Source organism: Theropithecus gelada, chromosome 7b (assembly GCF_003255815.1).
Source record: "Theropithecus gelada isolate Dixy chromosome 7b, Tgel_1.0, whole genome shotgun sequence".
Taxonomy (NCBI): domain Eukaryota; kingdom Metazoa; phylum Chordata; class Mammalia; order Primates; family Cercopithecidae; genus Theropithecus; species Theropithecus gelada.
This window is the reverse complement of record NC_037675.1, coordinates 79118743-79131762: the sequence shown is the minus strand read 5'-3', so window position 1 is coordinate 79131762 and position 13020 is coordinate 79118743. Positions and strand designations below refer to the sequence as shown.

General features: G+C 42.9%; 2 protein-coding genes across 4 annotated transcripts in view; one reads left to right on the top strand and one right to left on the bottom strand.

The window, feature by feature from the left end:
- Window positions 1-3460: 3460 nt before the first annotated feature.
- Window positions 3461-12832, bottom strand: C7BH14orf178 (chromosome 7b C14orf178 homolog). Its single transcript, XM_025391654.1, has 2 exons — window positions 12690-12832; window positions 3461-3789 (listed from the first exon to the last, which is right to left on the bottom strand). The coding sequence occupies exon 2, from the start codon at window positions 3785-3787 to the stop codon at window positions 3461-3463; it is 327 nt and encodes a 108-aa protein (XP_025247439.1). The 5' UTR covers window positions 3788-3789; window positions 12690-12832.
- The window catches only part of SNW1 (SNW domain containing 1), a 44692-nt gene continuing 44277 nt past the window's right edge, over window positions 12606-13020 (top strand). For 2 of the 3 annotated variants that reach the window (XM_025391647.1, XM_025391646.1), the window contains exon 1: window positions 12626-12692. In XM_025391647.1, coding sequence (XP_025247432.1) covers window positions 12679-12692 — 14 coding nt within the window. In that variant the 5' untranslated portion in view covers window positions 12626-12678. Of the gene's footprint in view, window positions 12693-13020 lie in introns of all 3 variants that reach the window. The other variant, XM_025391648.1, reaches the window with a different exon arrangement.

The following is a 13020-nucleotide window of genomic DNA, read 5'->3' as shown; positions in this document are numbered from 1 at the left end:
GCCCAGATAGATATATTTTTAAAAAACAGATTTTTTTTTTTTTTTTTTTTTTTTGAGACAGAGTTTTGCTCTTGTTGCTCAGGCTGGAGTGCAATGGCACGATATTGGCTCACTGCAACCTCCGCCTCCCGGGTTCAAGCAATTCTCCTGCCTTAGCCTCCCAAGTAGCTGGGATTACAGGCATGTGCCACCACGCCTGGCTAATTTTGCATTTTTAGTAGAGACAGGGTTTCTCCATGTTGATCAGGCTGGTCTCAAACTCCTGACCTCAGGTGATCTGTCTGCCTTGGCCTCCCAAAGTGCTGGGATTACAGGCATGAGCCACTGCGCCTGGCCAAAAAGCAGATGTACTAAGATATAATTCACATACCATAAAATTCACCCTTTCAATGTGTAAAATTCAGTGGTTTTTATGATTATTCACAGAGTTGTACAACCATCACCATTATATAATTTAAGAACCTTTCAATACTCCAAAAAGAAACTCCCATCCACTCACTGTTTGTTCACTTTCTCAGTCCCTGCTTCCTGCCCCACCTCACCGGCCCTATCCCCAGGCAACTGCTAATCTGCATTCTGATGGTTATGCCTATTGTGAACAATTCAAATAATGGAATTATATAATATCTGGTCTTTGTGACTGGCTTCCTTCACTTAGCATTATGTTTTCAAGGTTCATGTAAGCTGTATCCCATATCAGTACTTTATTTCTTCTTATTGCCAAGTAATATTTCAATGTATAGATACACCACCTTTTGTTTATCCATTCATCAATGTGTGGTACATTTGAGTTGCTTCCACATTTCAGCTATTATGAATAATGCTGCTGTGAGTATTTGTGTATAAGTTTTTGTATGAACATATGTTTTCATTTCTCTTGATAATATTAAGAGTAGAGGCTGGGAGCAGTGGCTCACACCTATAATCCCCCTCAGTACTTTGGGAGGCGGAGTTTGAAAGATTGCTTGAGTCCAAGAGTTTGAGACCAGTCCAGGAAACATAGGGAGATCCCATCTTTACCAAAAATTTACCAAAAATAAAAAAAAATAAAAGCCAGGCATGGGGGTGTGGGCCAACTACTCGGAAGGCCGAGGTGGGAGGATGGCTCCAGCCCAGGAGGTTGAGGCAGCAATGAGCTGTGATTGCATCACTGCACTCCAGCCTAGGTGACAAGAGTTAGACCCTGTCTGAAAAAAAAAAAAAAAAAAAGAATGGAATTGCTTGGTCATATGGTATATTAAGAAAAGAGGTTTAACTGATTCACAGTTCCGCAGGTTTAACAGGAAGCATGACTGGGAGGCTTCAGGAAACTTACAATCATGGCAGAAGGCAAAGGGGAAGCAAAGCACCTCTTCACGTGGTGGCAGAAGAAGGAGGGAGCAAAGGCGGAAGTGCCACACACTTTTAAACCATCAGATCTCACTCACTATCACAGGACATCAGAACTCACCATCATAGAACAGCAACGGGGAAATCCACCCCCGTCATCAAATCACCTCCCGCCAGGTCCCTCCCCCAACATTGGGAATTACAATTCAACATGAGATTTGGGTGGGGACACAGAGCCAACCCATATCATATTACGGTAACTCTCTGTTTAAAGTTTCGAGGACCTGTCAAACCGTTTTCCAAAGTGGCTGCACCATTTTACGTTCCCACCTACAATGTACAAGCATTCCAATTTCTCTACATCCTCACTAACTCTTGTTATTGTCTATTTGGTTATAGCTATCCTAGTGGGTAAGAAGTGGTATCTCATGGTTTGGAGCAGAGTTCATGACTGTAGATTGGATTTCTACCTTGAACTCCACAAATAAAGTCCCTTTCATCCTCAACCTTCACCCAGCCTCTGCCAAGTCTCTCAGATCCCGGGTGGGAATGGGCTTCTGTCTGTGAGCAAGGATAGGCTTAAGTCAGTTCCACCTGTCAGACCCAGGCCTGCTCTTTCCCCTGTGGGATATCCTCCAAAAAAAATCAGGGTGGGGGTCTTAGAATCTACCCATTATGAAGGAAATTATTTTTCCTATGAACTCAGCCTGGCCCTGCCCATTTAGATAGGTTTCTATCCTTGTGTTGGGAGGAACTAGATTCATTCTCCCTCAACTTTTCTGGATTCCCTCCAGAGAAACACTCTCACCTATGGCGGCTTCTCTTTATTGCCCTGGGAGGAATTTTTAATTGGTCTTTGTTATAAACAGGCATTTAAGGGTGGTTCATTTTGTACATGGGCTGTAAATTCCACCTGCCACACTGACTCTGACTTCTATTTTAAAACTAACATATTCTCAGCTCTTCATCTGAAGGAATAGCCCTGTGTTATCATTGGTACATAACTGGGTGATGGGTGTAAAAAGTCCTACTTTAGGAGCCTGTGTTGATGGCATTTTGAGGGGTGGTCCCCAAGGTACATGTATGTCTGGTGAGCCAAGAAGAGCCTAGAGATGTGAGTGCCACTAACATATGGAGGCTTGGCCATCAACTGGGTTCAGTTATCTTTCCTCTGCCAGTGATGAGATTGCCAGAGACACCATCCCCCTTGAAAAGGGGCCTGGGTAGGAAGTTCAAGGTCAGGTGAATAGATCAAAATCTCCCAACTTATTTTATATTTTATTTTATTTTTTTGAGACAGAGTCTCACTCTGTCACCCAGGCTGGAGTACAGTGGTACGATCTCAGCTCACTGCAACCTCCACCTCCTGGGTTCAAGCAATTCTCCTGCCTCAGCCTCCCACGTATCTGGGATTACAGGTGCCGCCCCCATGCCCGGCTAATTTTTGTAGTTTTAGTAGAGACGGGGTTTCACCATGTTGCCCACGCTGGTCTCGAACTACTGATCTCAAGTGATCCACTTGCCTTGGCCTCCCAAAGTGCTGGGATTAGAGGTGTGAGCCACCATGCCCGGCCAAAATCTCCCAACTTTTAAATGTCTGGAACTAATTCAAAAGTTTTAAAGCATGTGAAGGACAAACAGAATATGTATGGGGGTCAGATTCAACCCGCAAGCCCCAGCTCTACCAGCCCACTGGTTTTGGTTTTTTGTTTTTGTTTTTTGAGATGGAGAGTTTCACTCTTGTTGCCCAGGCTAGAATGTGATGGCATGATCTCGGCTCACTGCAACCTCTGCCTCCCAGGTTCAAGCGATTCTCCTACCTCAGCCTCAAAAGTAGCTGGGATTACAGGCACCCGCCACCATGCCCAGCTAATTTTTTGTATTTTTAGTAGAGATGGGGTTTCATACGTTGGCCAGCCTGGTCTCGATCTCCTGATCTCATGATCTGCCCACCTTGGCCTCCCAAAGCACTGGGATTACAGGTGTGAGGCACTGCACCCGGCCTAGTCCACTAGTTTTTAGGACAAGACTATACAGTCTTTAACTTTGAATTCCCCCAAATTAGTACAGGGTTTAGTACAGAGAAAGAACTTGATACATTTTTATACACTTTTGAAGAATAAATTGATATTTATTTAGTACTCACTGTCAGCCAAGCACTTAAACACTTTACATTCATTACCCCCATGGCATCCTCATAGCCTTCTGAGGTAGAAAGACTTACTGAAGGTTCAGTAAAGTGGGGAGGAAGGCACGACTTGAACTCAGGTCTGTCTGACTCCAGATTTCTTAGAAAGGTAGAATCTTTCACTTGGGAGACAGTATGGTTAAGATCATGTTCTCTGGGCTGGGCACAGTGGCTCACATCTGTAATCCCAGCACTTTGGGAGGCTGAGGCAGGAGGATTGCTTGAGCCCAGGAGTTCAAGACCAGCCTGGGCAAAATAGTGGGACTCCATCTCTGCAAAACATAAGAAAATTAGCTGGGAGTGGTCGGCCACACCTGTAGTCCCAGCTACTTGAGAGGCTGCGGCAGGAGGATATACTGAGCCCAGCAAGTCAAGGCTGCAAAAGAGTCATTATTGCACCCCTGCACCCCAACCTGGGTGATAGAGTGAGACCCTATCTCAAAAAAAGAAAGAAAGAAAGAAAAGAAAAGAAAAGAAAGAAAAAGAAAGAAAGAAAGAAAGAAAGAAAGAAAGAAAGAAAGAAAGAAAGAAAGAGAGAGAGAAAGAAAGAAAGAGAAAGAAAGAAAGAAAAAGAAAGAAAGAAAAAGAAAGAAAGATCATGTTCTCTGGGTTTAAGTTCCGGATTAGTCACTTTCTATGTGTCATCTTGGGCAACTTACATATCTAAGCCTCCATTTTCTTTTCTGTAAAATGTAGATAAAAAGAGTTAACTACTCACAAGGCTGTTACAAGGGATAAATGGGATAAATTGGCACAGAGGAGCTAATCAATAAATAATAACCATTATTATTATCCCAGTGTTTATCTCCTTAGGGTTATTAAATCACCACCTTAGCCTACAAACAGGCATATTCTAGTGGAATATCTTGTTACTAGAGAAGAGAGGGAAGAAATGTAGGCAGTCACTTCAGCTATCAGATGGCTGCCTTCTGGTCCAACAGCACGTTTGATAGGAACGAAAATGATCAAAACAAATGACAGGGCTCAGGGCAAGGGGCAAACTGTTCCCCTGCCAGGCTGTTTGATAGAAAAAGGAATGGTTATCTTGGTTCTAAAGCTTCAACCACACTGGATCCTTGTGTTTTCACAACCCTTAAGGTTAGAGCCAACTTTCAAAAAGAATAATTAAATCGGGAAAGAAATGGGGTCAGCAGGTTTCGTAGTGCTTTTAAACAGAAAGTCTCAGAACTCATGGAGGGAAGTAGCTGACAGCAAAACTGCTTTCCTACTCATCAACCCAAAGAACTGCTTAATTCCAGAAGACAGAGGAGCACGTCTCACCAAACACAAGTTGACCCTAACTCTTAAGCCATCTACAGCCAAAAAACTGATTCTGTACCTGGTTGATCATGCTTGTAAAAAATAAAAAATAAAAAAATTGATTCTGCCTATAAAATGACTGACATGTTTCAAAACATTTTCGGCTTGCTTAATAAAAATTACTGTTCTATTTAGTAATCACATAAAAACAGAGATTGCATTCATGATTTTAATAATGAAATGCCAAAATTAATATCCTGAAACATGTGTACAATCTACATAAAGACAACTTCAAAATGTTATTAAAAGATATGAAGGAAGATTTTAATAAGTTAAAATCTAAACAGTGTTCCCAGCCAAAAGCGGTGGCTCATGTCTGTAATCCCAACAGTTTGGGAGCCCAAGGCAGGCAGATCACTTGAGTTCAGGGGTTCAAAACCAGCCTGGCCAACATGGTGAAACCCCATGTCTACTAAAAATACAAAAATTAGCCAAGTGTGATGGTGCACGCCTGTTAATTCCAGCTACTTAGGAGGCTGAGGCAGGAGAATCGCTTGAACCCAGGAGGCAGAGGTTGTAGGGAGCCAAGATCATGCAACTGCACTCCAGCCCAGGCAACAGAGCAAGACTCCATTACACAAAAACAAAAACCAGTGTTCTTGAGAAGACATAAAATTGTAAAGATATTGGCTCTCTCAAAATTAATTTATGGACAATTCAATGCCAACCAAAATGCCTATAGATATTTTTCATAGAACGCAACAAAATAATTCTAAATTTCATGTGGAAAAAAAATGAAGAGATACTATATTATACTTTTTATTCACTTATTCATTTTATTACTTTTGCATTTTACTTAACTTTGCTTCTACAGCTTTATTGAAATGTAGTTCACACATCATAAAATCACCTTATTAAAGTATGCAGATTAGTGGTGTTTAGTATATTCAAAGTTGAACAACCATCACCACTAATTTTTCAACCCTCCCCCAAAAGAAACTCATACCCATTAACAATTATTCACCTTTCCTAACACCCCCACACCAGCCCTAGGTAAATACTTTTTGTCTCTATGGATTTGTTTATTCTAAACATTTTATATAAAGGTAATAATACAATATCTGGTCTTTTGTGACAGGCTTCTTTCATTTAGCATAATGTTTTTAAGGCTTCTGTAATAACAAATTTAACCTTGTCCAAAGAGAGATCTGGCTTTTGTTCTTAACTTCTTTTTTTTTTTTTTTTTTTTTTTGAGACGGGGTCTCTTTCTGTCACCCAGGCTGGAGTGCAGTGGCCGGATCTCAGCTCACTGCAAGCTCCGCCTCCTGGGTTCACGCCATTCTCCTGCCTCAGCCTCCCGAGTAGCTGGGACTACAGGCACCCGCCACCTCACCCGGCTAGTTTTTTGTATTTTTTTAGTAGAGACGGGGTTTCACCGGGTTCGCCAGGATGGTCTCGATCTCCTGACCTTGTGATCCGCCCGTCTCGGCCTCCCAAAGTGCTGGGATTACAGGCGTGAGCCACCGCGCCCGGCCGTGTCCTTAACTTCTTGGAAGTAATCTCTAAACTCCTGAAATGTCATGTCTAATAGGAATGTCTTTGTTTCCCTGAAGGTCTTGGGACTTTTCACTTTCTTGATGATGTCCTTTGAAGCACAAAATCTTAACTTTTTATTTAGTCCAATTTCTCTATGTTTTCCTTTGTTGCTCATGCTTTTGGTATCTTACCTAAGAATTCTTTGCCAAATCCAAGATCATGAAGATTGACCCCTGTGTTTTCTTCTAAGAGTTTTACAGTTTTAGTTTTCACATTTAGGTCTTTGAGTTATTTTGAGTTAATTTTTGTATAGGGCGTAAAGCAAGGGTCCAACTGCATTCTTTTGCATTTAGACATACAGTTTCCCAGCACCATTTGTTGAAAAAACAATTTCAATAATAGTTTTAGATGGTCTTGGTACCCTTGTTAAAAATCAGTTCACCATAAACATATGGGTTTATTTCAGGACTCTCAATTTTATTCCATTGATCTATGAGTCTATCCTTATGCCAGTACCACACTTGGATTACTATAGCTTTGTAGTAGGTTTTTGAAATTGAGAAATGTGAGTTCTACAACTTCGCTCTTCTTAAATTTTTATTACAAAAATTTTCAGGGCTGGGTGCAGTGGCTTATGTCACTTTGGGATGCCAGGCAGGAGGATCACTTCGGTCCAGGAGTTCAAGACCAGCCTGGGAAACATAGTGAGACCCTGTCTCTACAAAAAATAAAAAATTAGCCAGGCATGGTGGCACATGCCTATAGTCCTAGCTACTTGGGAGGCTGAGGTAGGAGGATCACTTGAGCCTGGGAGATTCAGGCTGTAGTGAACCGTGATCATACCACTGAACTTCAGCTTGAGCAACAGAGTGAGACCCTGCCTCAAAGAAAAAAAGAGTTAATTTTCATATATACATATAAAAGTTGAAACAATAGTTCAGTAAACACCTATACAGTCCATACTCCCTCATCTAGGCTTAAACAATTGTTAACATTCTGCTTTCCCTTTCATGCTCTCTCACACTCTCTCACTATAAATACACACACACACACACACACACATTTTTTGTTGTTGAGATAAACTATTTGAAAGTAAGTTGAGGCTGGGCATACTGGCTCATGCCTGCAATCCAAGCACTTTGGGAGGTCGGGTGGATGGAAGACCTGAGGTCAGTAGTTCGAGACCAGCCTGGCCAACATGGTAAAACTTTGTCTCTACTAAAAATGCAAAAATTAGCCAGTTATGGTGGCAGGCGCCTGTAATCCCAGCTACTCGGGAGGCTGAGGCAGGAGAATCACTTGAACCTGGGAGGCAGAGGTTGCAGTAAGCCAAGATTGCGCCACTGCACTCCAGCTTGGGTGACAAGAGCAAAATTCTGTCTCCAAACAAAAAACAAACAAAAAAGAAGAAAGTAAGTTGACACATTTCATCCCCAAACTCTCTGGCATGCATCTCCTAAGAATAAGGACGTTCTTCTACTTAACTACGATGTCATTAATACTCCTAAGATATGTAGCAAAAATTCCATAATGTAGTCTATCACCACTCTGTATGCAACTTTCTCCAAATGTTCCACGAATATTTTTTATAGTTTTCCCCAACTGAACCAGAATCCCATCAAGGTTTACTAATTTTATGTGGCATGTCTTTTCAATCTGTTTTCATCTATTCTATTGACATCCATTCCATGACATTGACATTTTGTAGAGTCTCAGCCAGTTGTCTTGTAGAATGTCTCACATTCTGGATTTTTCTGATTGTTTCCTCATGCTTTTAAACTTGTTACTCTATCCCCTGAATTTCTTGTGAACTGGAAGTTAGGTCTGGTTTGGTCAGAAAATTGGGGAACTTCCAGCCAGGGGCAGTGGCTCATGCCTGTAATCCCAGTACTTTGGGAGGCCAAGGTGGGCGATCACTTGAGGCCAGGAGTTCAAGACTAGCCTGGCCAACATGGTGAAACCTCATCTCTACTAAAAATACAAAAATTAGCCGGGCGTGCTTGCTCATGCCTGTAATCCCAGCTACTTGGAAGGCTGAGGCAGGAGAATCACTTGAACCAGGGAGGCAGAGGTTGCAGTAAGACGAAATCACACCACTGTACTCCACCCTGGGCAACAGAGGAAGACTCGGTCTCAAAAAAAAAAGAAAGAAAACTGGGGAACTTCCTATTAGAAGCACCTAGTGTCAGACTGTTCCACTGTTAGTGAAGCAAAAGTGATGGCAGCCAAATCTCTCCATCGTAAAGGTATGTTATTTCTTTCGCAGTTCCTAAGTAATCATTGACTCTAGCCTTTTTAACTATACTTTAATGCAAACCAATATCTTAATTTTAAAAAAGTGATTTTTTTTTTGAGACGGAGTCTGGCTGTGTTGCCCAGGCTGGAGTGCAGTGGCCGGATCTCAGCTCACTGCAAGCTCCGCCTCCTGGGTTTACGCCATTCTCCTGCCTCAGCCTCCCGAGTAGCTAGGACTACAGGCGCCCGCCGTCACGCCTGGCTAGTTTTTTGTATTTTTTTTAGTAAAGACGGGGTTTCACCGTGTTAGCCAGGATGGTCTCGATCTCCTGACTTCGTGATCCGCCCGTCTCGGCCTCCCAAAGTGCTGGGATTATAGGCTTGAGCCACCGCGCCTGGCCAAAAAAAAGTGTTTTAAACATTGAGAGGGCATGCAAAACACATCCAAAAAGTAAGAACAGTGAGGTGGGGCAGCTCTACTTTTTATCAGAGAATGATTATAATAATATAGCCATAATAACTAAAGCATAATGGCATCAGAGCATAAAGTACTGGCATTGAAATACATTTAAACATACATCCTATAGTAGAAAATGTTAGTTGGAGTGTACCCCAGAAATAAAATTGAGTTCAACTGCCTCACTTTGCAGATGCAAAACCTGAACCTTAATAAATTTTATTAAGGCCAATTCATTAAGGTCAGAAAGCATAAGTAATTTTTGAGTGCTTATTCTATGCTGGGCATTGTTCTAAGCACTTCACATGATTAACTCATTTAATCCTCCCAATAGTTTTATTGAGGATAGGTTATACTGATTCCACGCCCCCTTTTTTTTTTTTTTTTTGGCCAGTGAGAAAACTGAGATGGAAAGAAGTTAAGTGACTCATCCAGGATCCACAGCTCATAAATTAGGGAGCTGGGCTCAGAAGTCAGGAAAGCTGACTCTAGAATCTGTGCTTAACTGGTCCTCCCTATCACCTCACAAGCTATATTACTTGTGGCTGCATAGCCACACCTACTTAGGAATCAAATTAGGCCCTAGATTCTCCAAGAACAATTCTACTCTCTGTCCAGAATTCTAAGACTGGAGTGAATTGATTGCTTCTTGCAACCTGGCGCATTACTGATTCCAGCATGCACTGGGCTCTCTATATGAGTAGGCCGCTGCTAATTACCTACGATAATGAGGGATGGATAGGCACTGAAGATTCAGCATAGCTGAACACCAAACCCCCTCCCCCAAAAAAACAAAAAGAAAGCACTTGGCCTTTGGGTATAATATTGTATCACGTTTGTAGTAGATTTGCTTTCTTAATTATGTTTTGATAGGATTGCTATTAAAGTCAGTTTCTATTCTCTACACACCCCCAAAACAGCGAGGGACTATGACCGGTGGAAATGTCTTGCATGATATGCCTCTGTGGAAAATGAGAGTGGATTGCAAAAGCTCTTCTCCACCCTGTTCTTTTCATCCTGCATAGGTCTTGGTCTATGTCTTACTGATTTCCCATGTTAATTATTTTAACCTTGTCCTCAGTAGCCTCCTTTGTCTCTCATTGCCATAGAAACCCATTCTGCCTTAAGAATGTCTTTCTTGCCTATTCCTTTGACCCAGGCCCTCTACTTAAGTCCTTCTTCAGCTGCAAATCACCTGCTGAATTAAATCTAAGCTCCTTGATCTTGGCTTCCAGGACGTTCTATAATTTGCTTCTCTGTTTTTCTCCTTTTACAAATAATACATTCCTGGAGCAGAGGTTAAAGTAGATCACTGTCAACCAAAATATTAACTGTAATAACTAACATATTTACATAGAACTTAAGAATTAAGTAAAAACATATCCACCTACATTACCTCATTTAAGGCTCATACTCTGCTGTATTATATATAATTATTTTACATTTATATAAATATAGATAAAGCAGATAACATGATCAGCATTTTAAGTTCAATAAAACCGGGGCCCAAATAAATTAAATGACTTGCCCTATAAGAATTTATTGGTGCTATGGGTGCTGACGAGTTGGTGGGTGCAGCACACCAACATGGCACAAGTATACATATGTAACAAACCTGCACGTTATGCACATGTACCCTAAAACTTAAAGTATAATAATAATTAAAAAAATTAAAAAAAATTACAGCTACGAAAAAAAAGTATTGGTGCTGAAGCTACATCTTTCTTTCTTTCTTTTTTTTTTTTTTTTTGAGACAGCATTTTGCTCTTGTTGCCAAGGCTGGAGTGCAATGGTGCAATCTCAGCTCACCACAACTTCCGCCTCCTGAGTTCAAGCGATTCTCCTGCCTCTGCCTCCTGAGTACTGGGATTACAGGCATGCACCACTATGCCCGGCTAATTTTGTATTTTTAGTAGAGACAGAGTTTCTCCATGTTGGTCATGCTGGTCTCGAACTCCCGACCTCAGGTGATCTGCCCGCCTCCGCCTCCCAAAGTGCTGGGATTATGGGCACAAGCCACCATAACCGGCCAAAGCTACATCTTAAACTCTAATCTTCGGGCTCCCAGGCCATGCATGTTATATTACACAATGTGATGAATAATCCTGTATTTACCAAAAGTTTTTTTGGTTTACATGCTGTGGCAGGCAGAATTCCAGGATATCCTCCAAGATCTCCTCCTCACCCCACCCCCACAGTACATGACCTACATAACCCCTGGGGCCGTGACTATGAAGAGAGATCACTCCCCTGATTCTGTTATGCGGTGTGGCAGAGTTGATCTTTTTTTTTTTTTTGGAGACAGAATTTTACTGTCATGCAGGCTGGAGTGCAATGATGCCATCTCGGCTCACTGCAACCTCCACCTCCTGGGTTAAAGCAATTCTTGTATCTCAGCCTCCCTAGTAGCTGGGAAAACAGGAGCACACCACCACACCCAGCTTTTTTTTTTTTTTTTTTTTTTTTTTTTTTTTGAGACGGAGTCTCACTCTGTCGCCAGGCTGGAGTGCAGTGGTGTGATCTCGGCTCACTGCAACCTCCGTCTCCCGATTCACACGATTCTCCTGCCTCAGCCTCCCGAGTAGCTGGGACTACAGGAGCACACCACCACACCCAGATAATTTTTGTATTTTTAGTAGAGACAGAGTTTCACCATGTTGCCCAGGCTAGTGTGGAACTCCTGAGCTCAGACAATCCGACCGCCCCGGCTTCCCAAAGTGCTAGGATTACAGGTGTGAGCTACCGCGCCCGGCCAAGAGTTGATCTCAAAACAGGGAGATTATCCAGGTGAGCCTGATCTAATCACATGAGCCCTTTAAAAGCAGAGCATTTTTCTCCAACAGTGGCAGAAGAGGAGACAGAAAGATGTGCTTCAGCTGGCCCGGGAGCAAGCAAACATCCATGTTGTGAACTACCAATAAATAGGGTTCATGTGGGAAGGAGTTGAGAGTGACCCCTAGGAGCTGAGGGTGGCCACCACTAGCAGCACACAACAAAACAGGGAAGTCGATCCCACAACCGCCAGGAACTGATTTCTGCAAACAAGAATGAGTGAGGAGATGGATTTTTCTCCAGAGCCTCCTATGAGATTTCAGCCTTGTCATACCCTGGGCAGGGAACCCAGACGCTCGGTAAATTACCAAGGATTACAATATATCTCCCCAGGAGATTGTTTTGGGTGGTAGGAGGATACGGTTTAAAGAAAAGTTTTGAGTATGAATGTTTTCAGAGTCCAAGAACTCTCCATTAGCCAGTCTCACTATTATCTATCGTTTTAAACTCCCTATCACCCTTTCACTTACAGTAGCTGTCCCGGGGAAGCTTTTGTATTTTGTACCCTTTCTGGGGGAATGGGACTGAGTAAGGAACGTAATAAAGCGGCCTAAACAGCATCTCCCTCTATCTTTGATATTTTGCCTAGAGAACGCCCTATCATGTCGCATATAAGCGATCGAGTTATGTATTTGTTGCTAGCTGAAGAAATTATTCCTTGATAACCGCTTGGTCCGGTCAGAATAGAAACGAATGGTACTCCCGTTCAAAGAACTACAAATCCCAGAAGGCCTTTCGGCCAGAGCGCCTGCGCATCGCGCGCTCCTTCCTTTCCGCTCCTCATCATCTGGAAAGACCCGCCCCGCGGTGCTGTCGCTCGCGCCGGAAGAAGCGGAAGAAGATGGCGCTCACCAGGTGGGTTGTTGATTGGGGTCCTCGATACGGAAGGGTCTGGGAGTACCAATCTTTTTCATTTCTCTTCCCATACTCTTGGGGCGGTGACCTGACCCGGGGCACAGAATGACGTGGGCCAAAACTACGGCTACGTCCTCCCGCTGGCCGCCGCTACGACTAGGCCTAGTCGAAGCTGGGGTCTTTCAGCGGTTTCCCGGGTTTAGTTCACCCCTCACCAAGGCCGAAAGCCGCGGCGTGGCCTCAGATACTGAAGACTGCATTTTTCGCTTAAGCATCTTGAGGGGAGCGAACAACGCTCCCTCAGGTCCGCGGCTCGGGCGAACAAGAA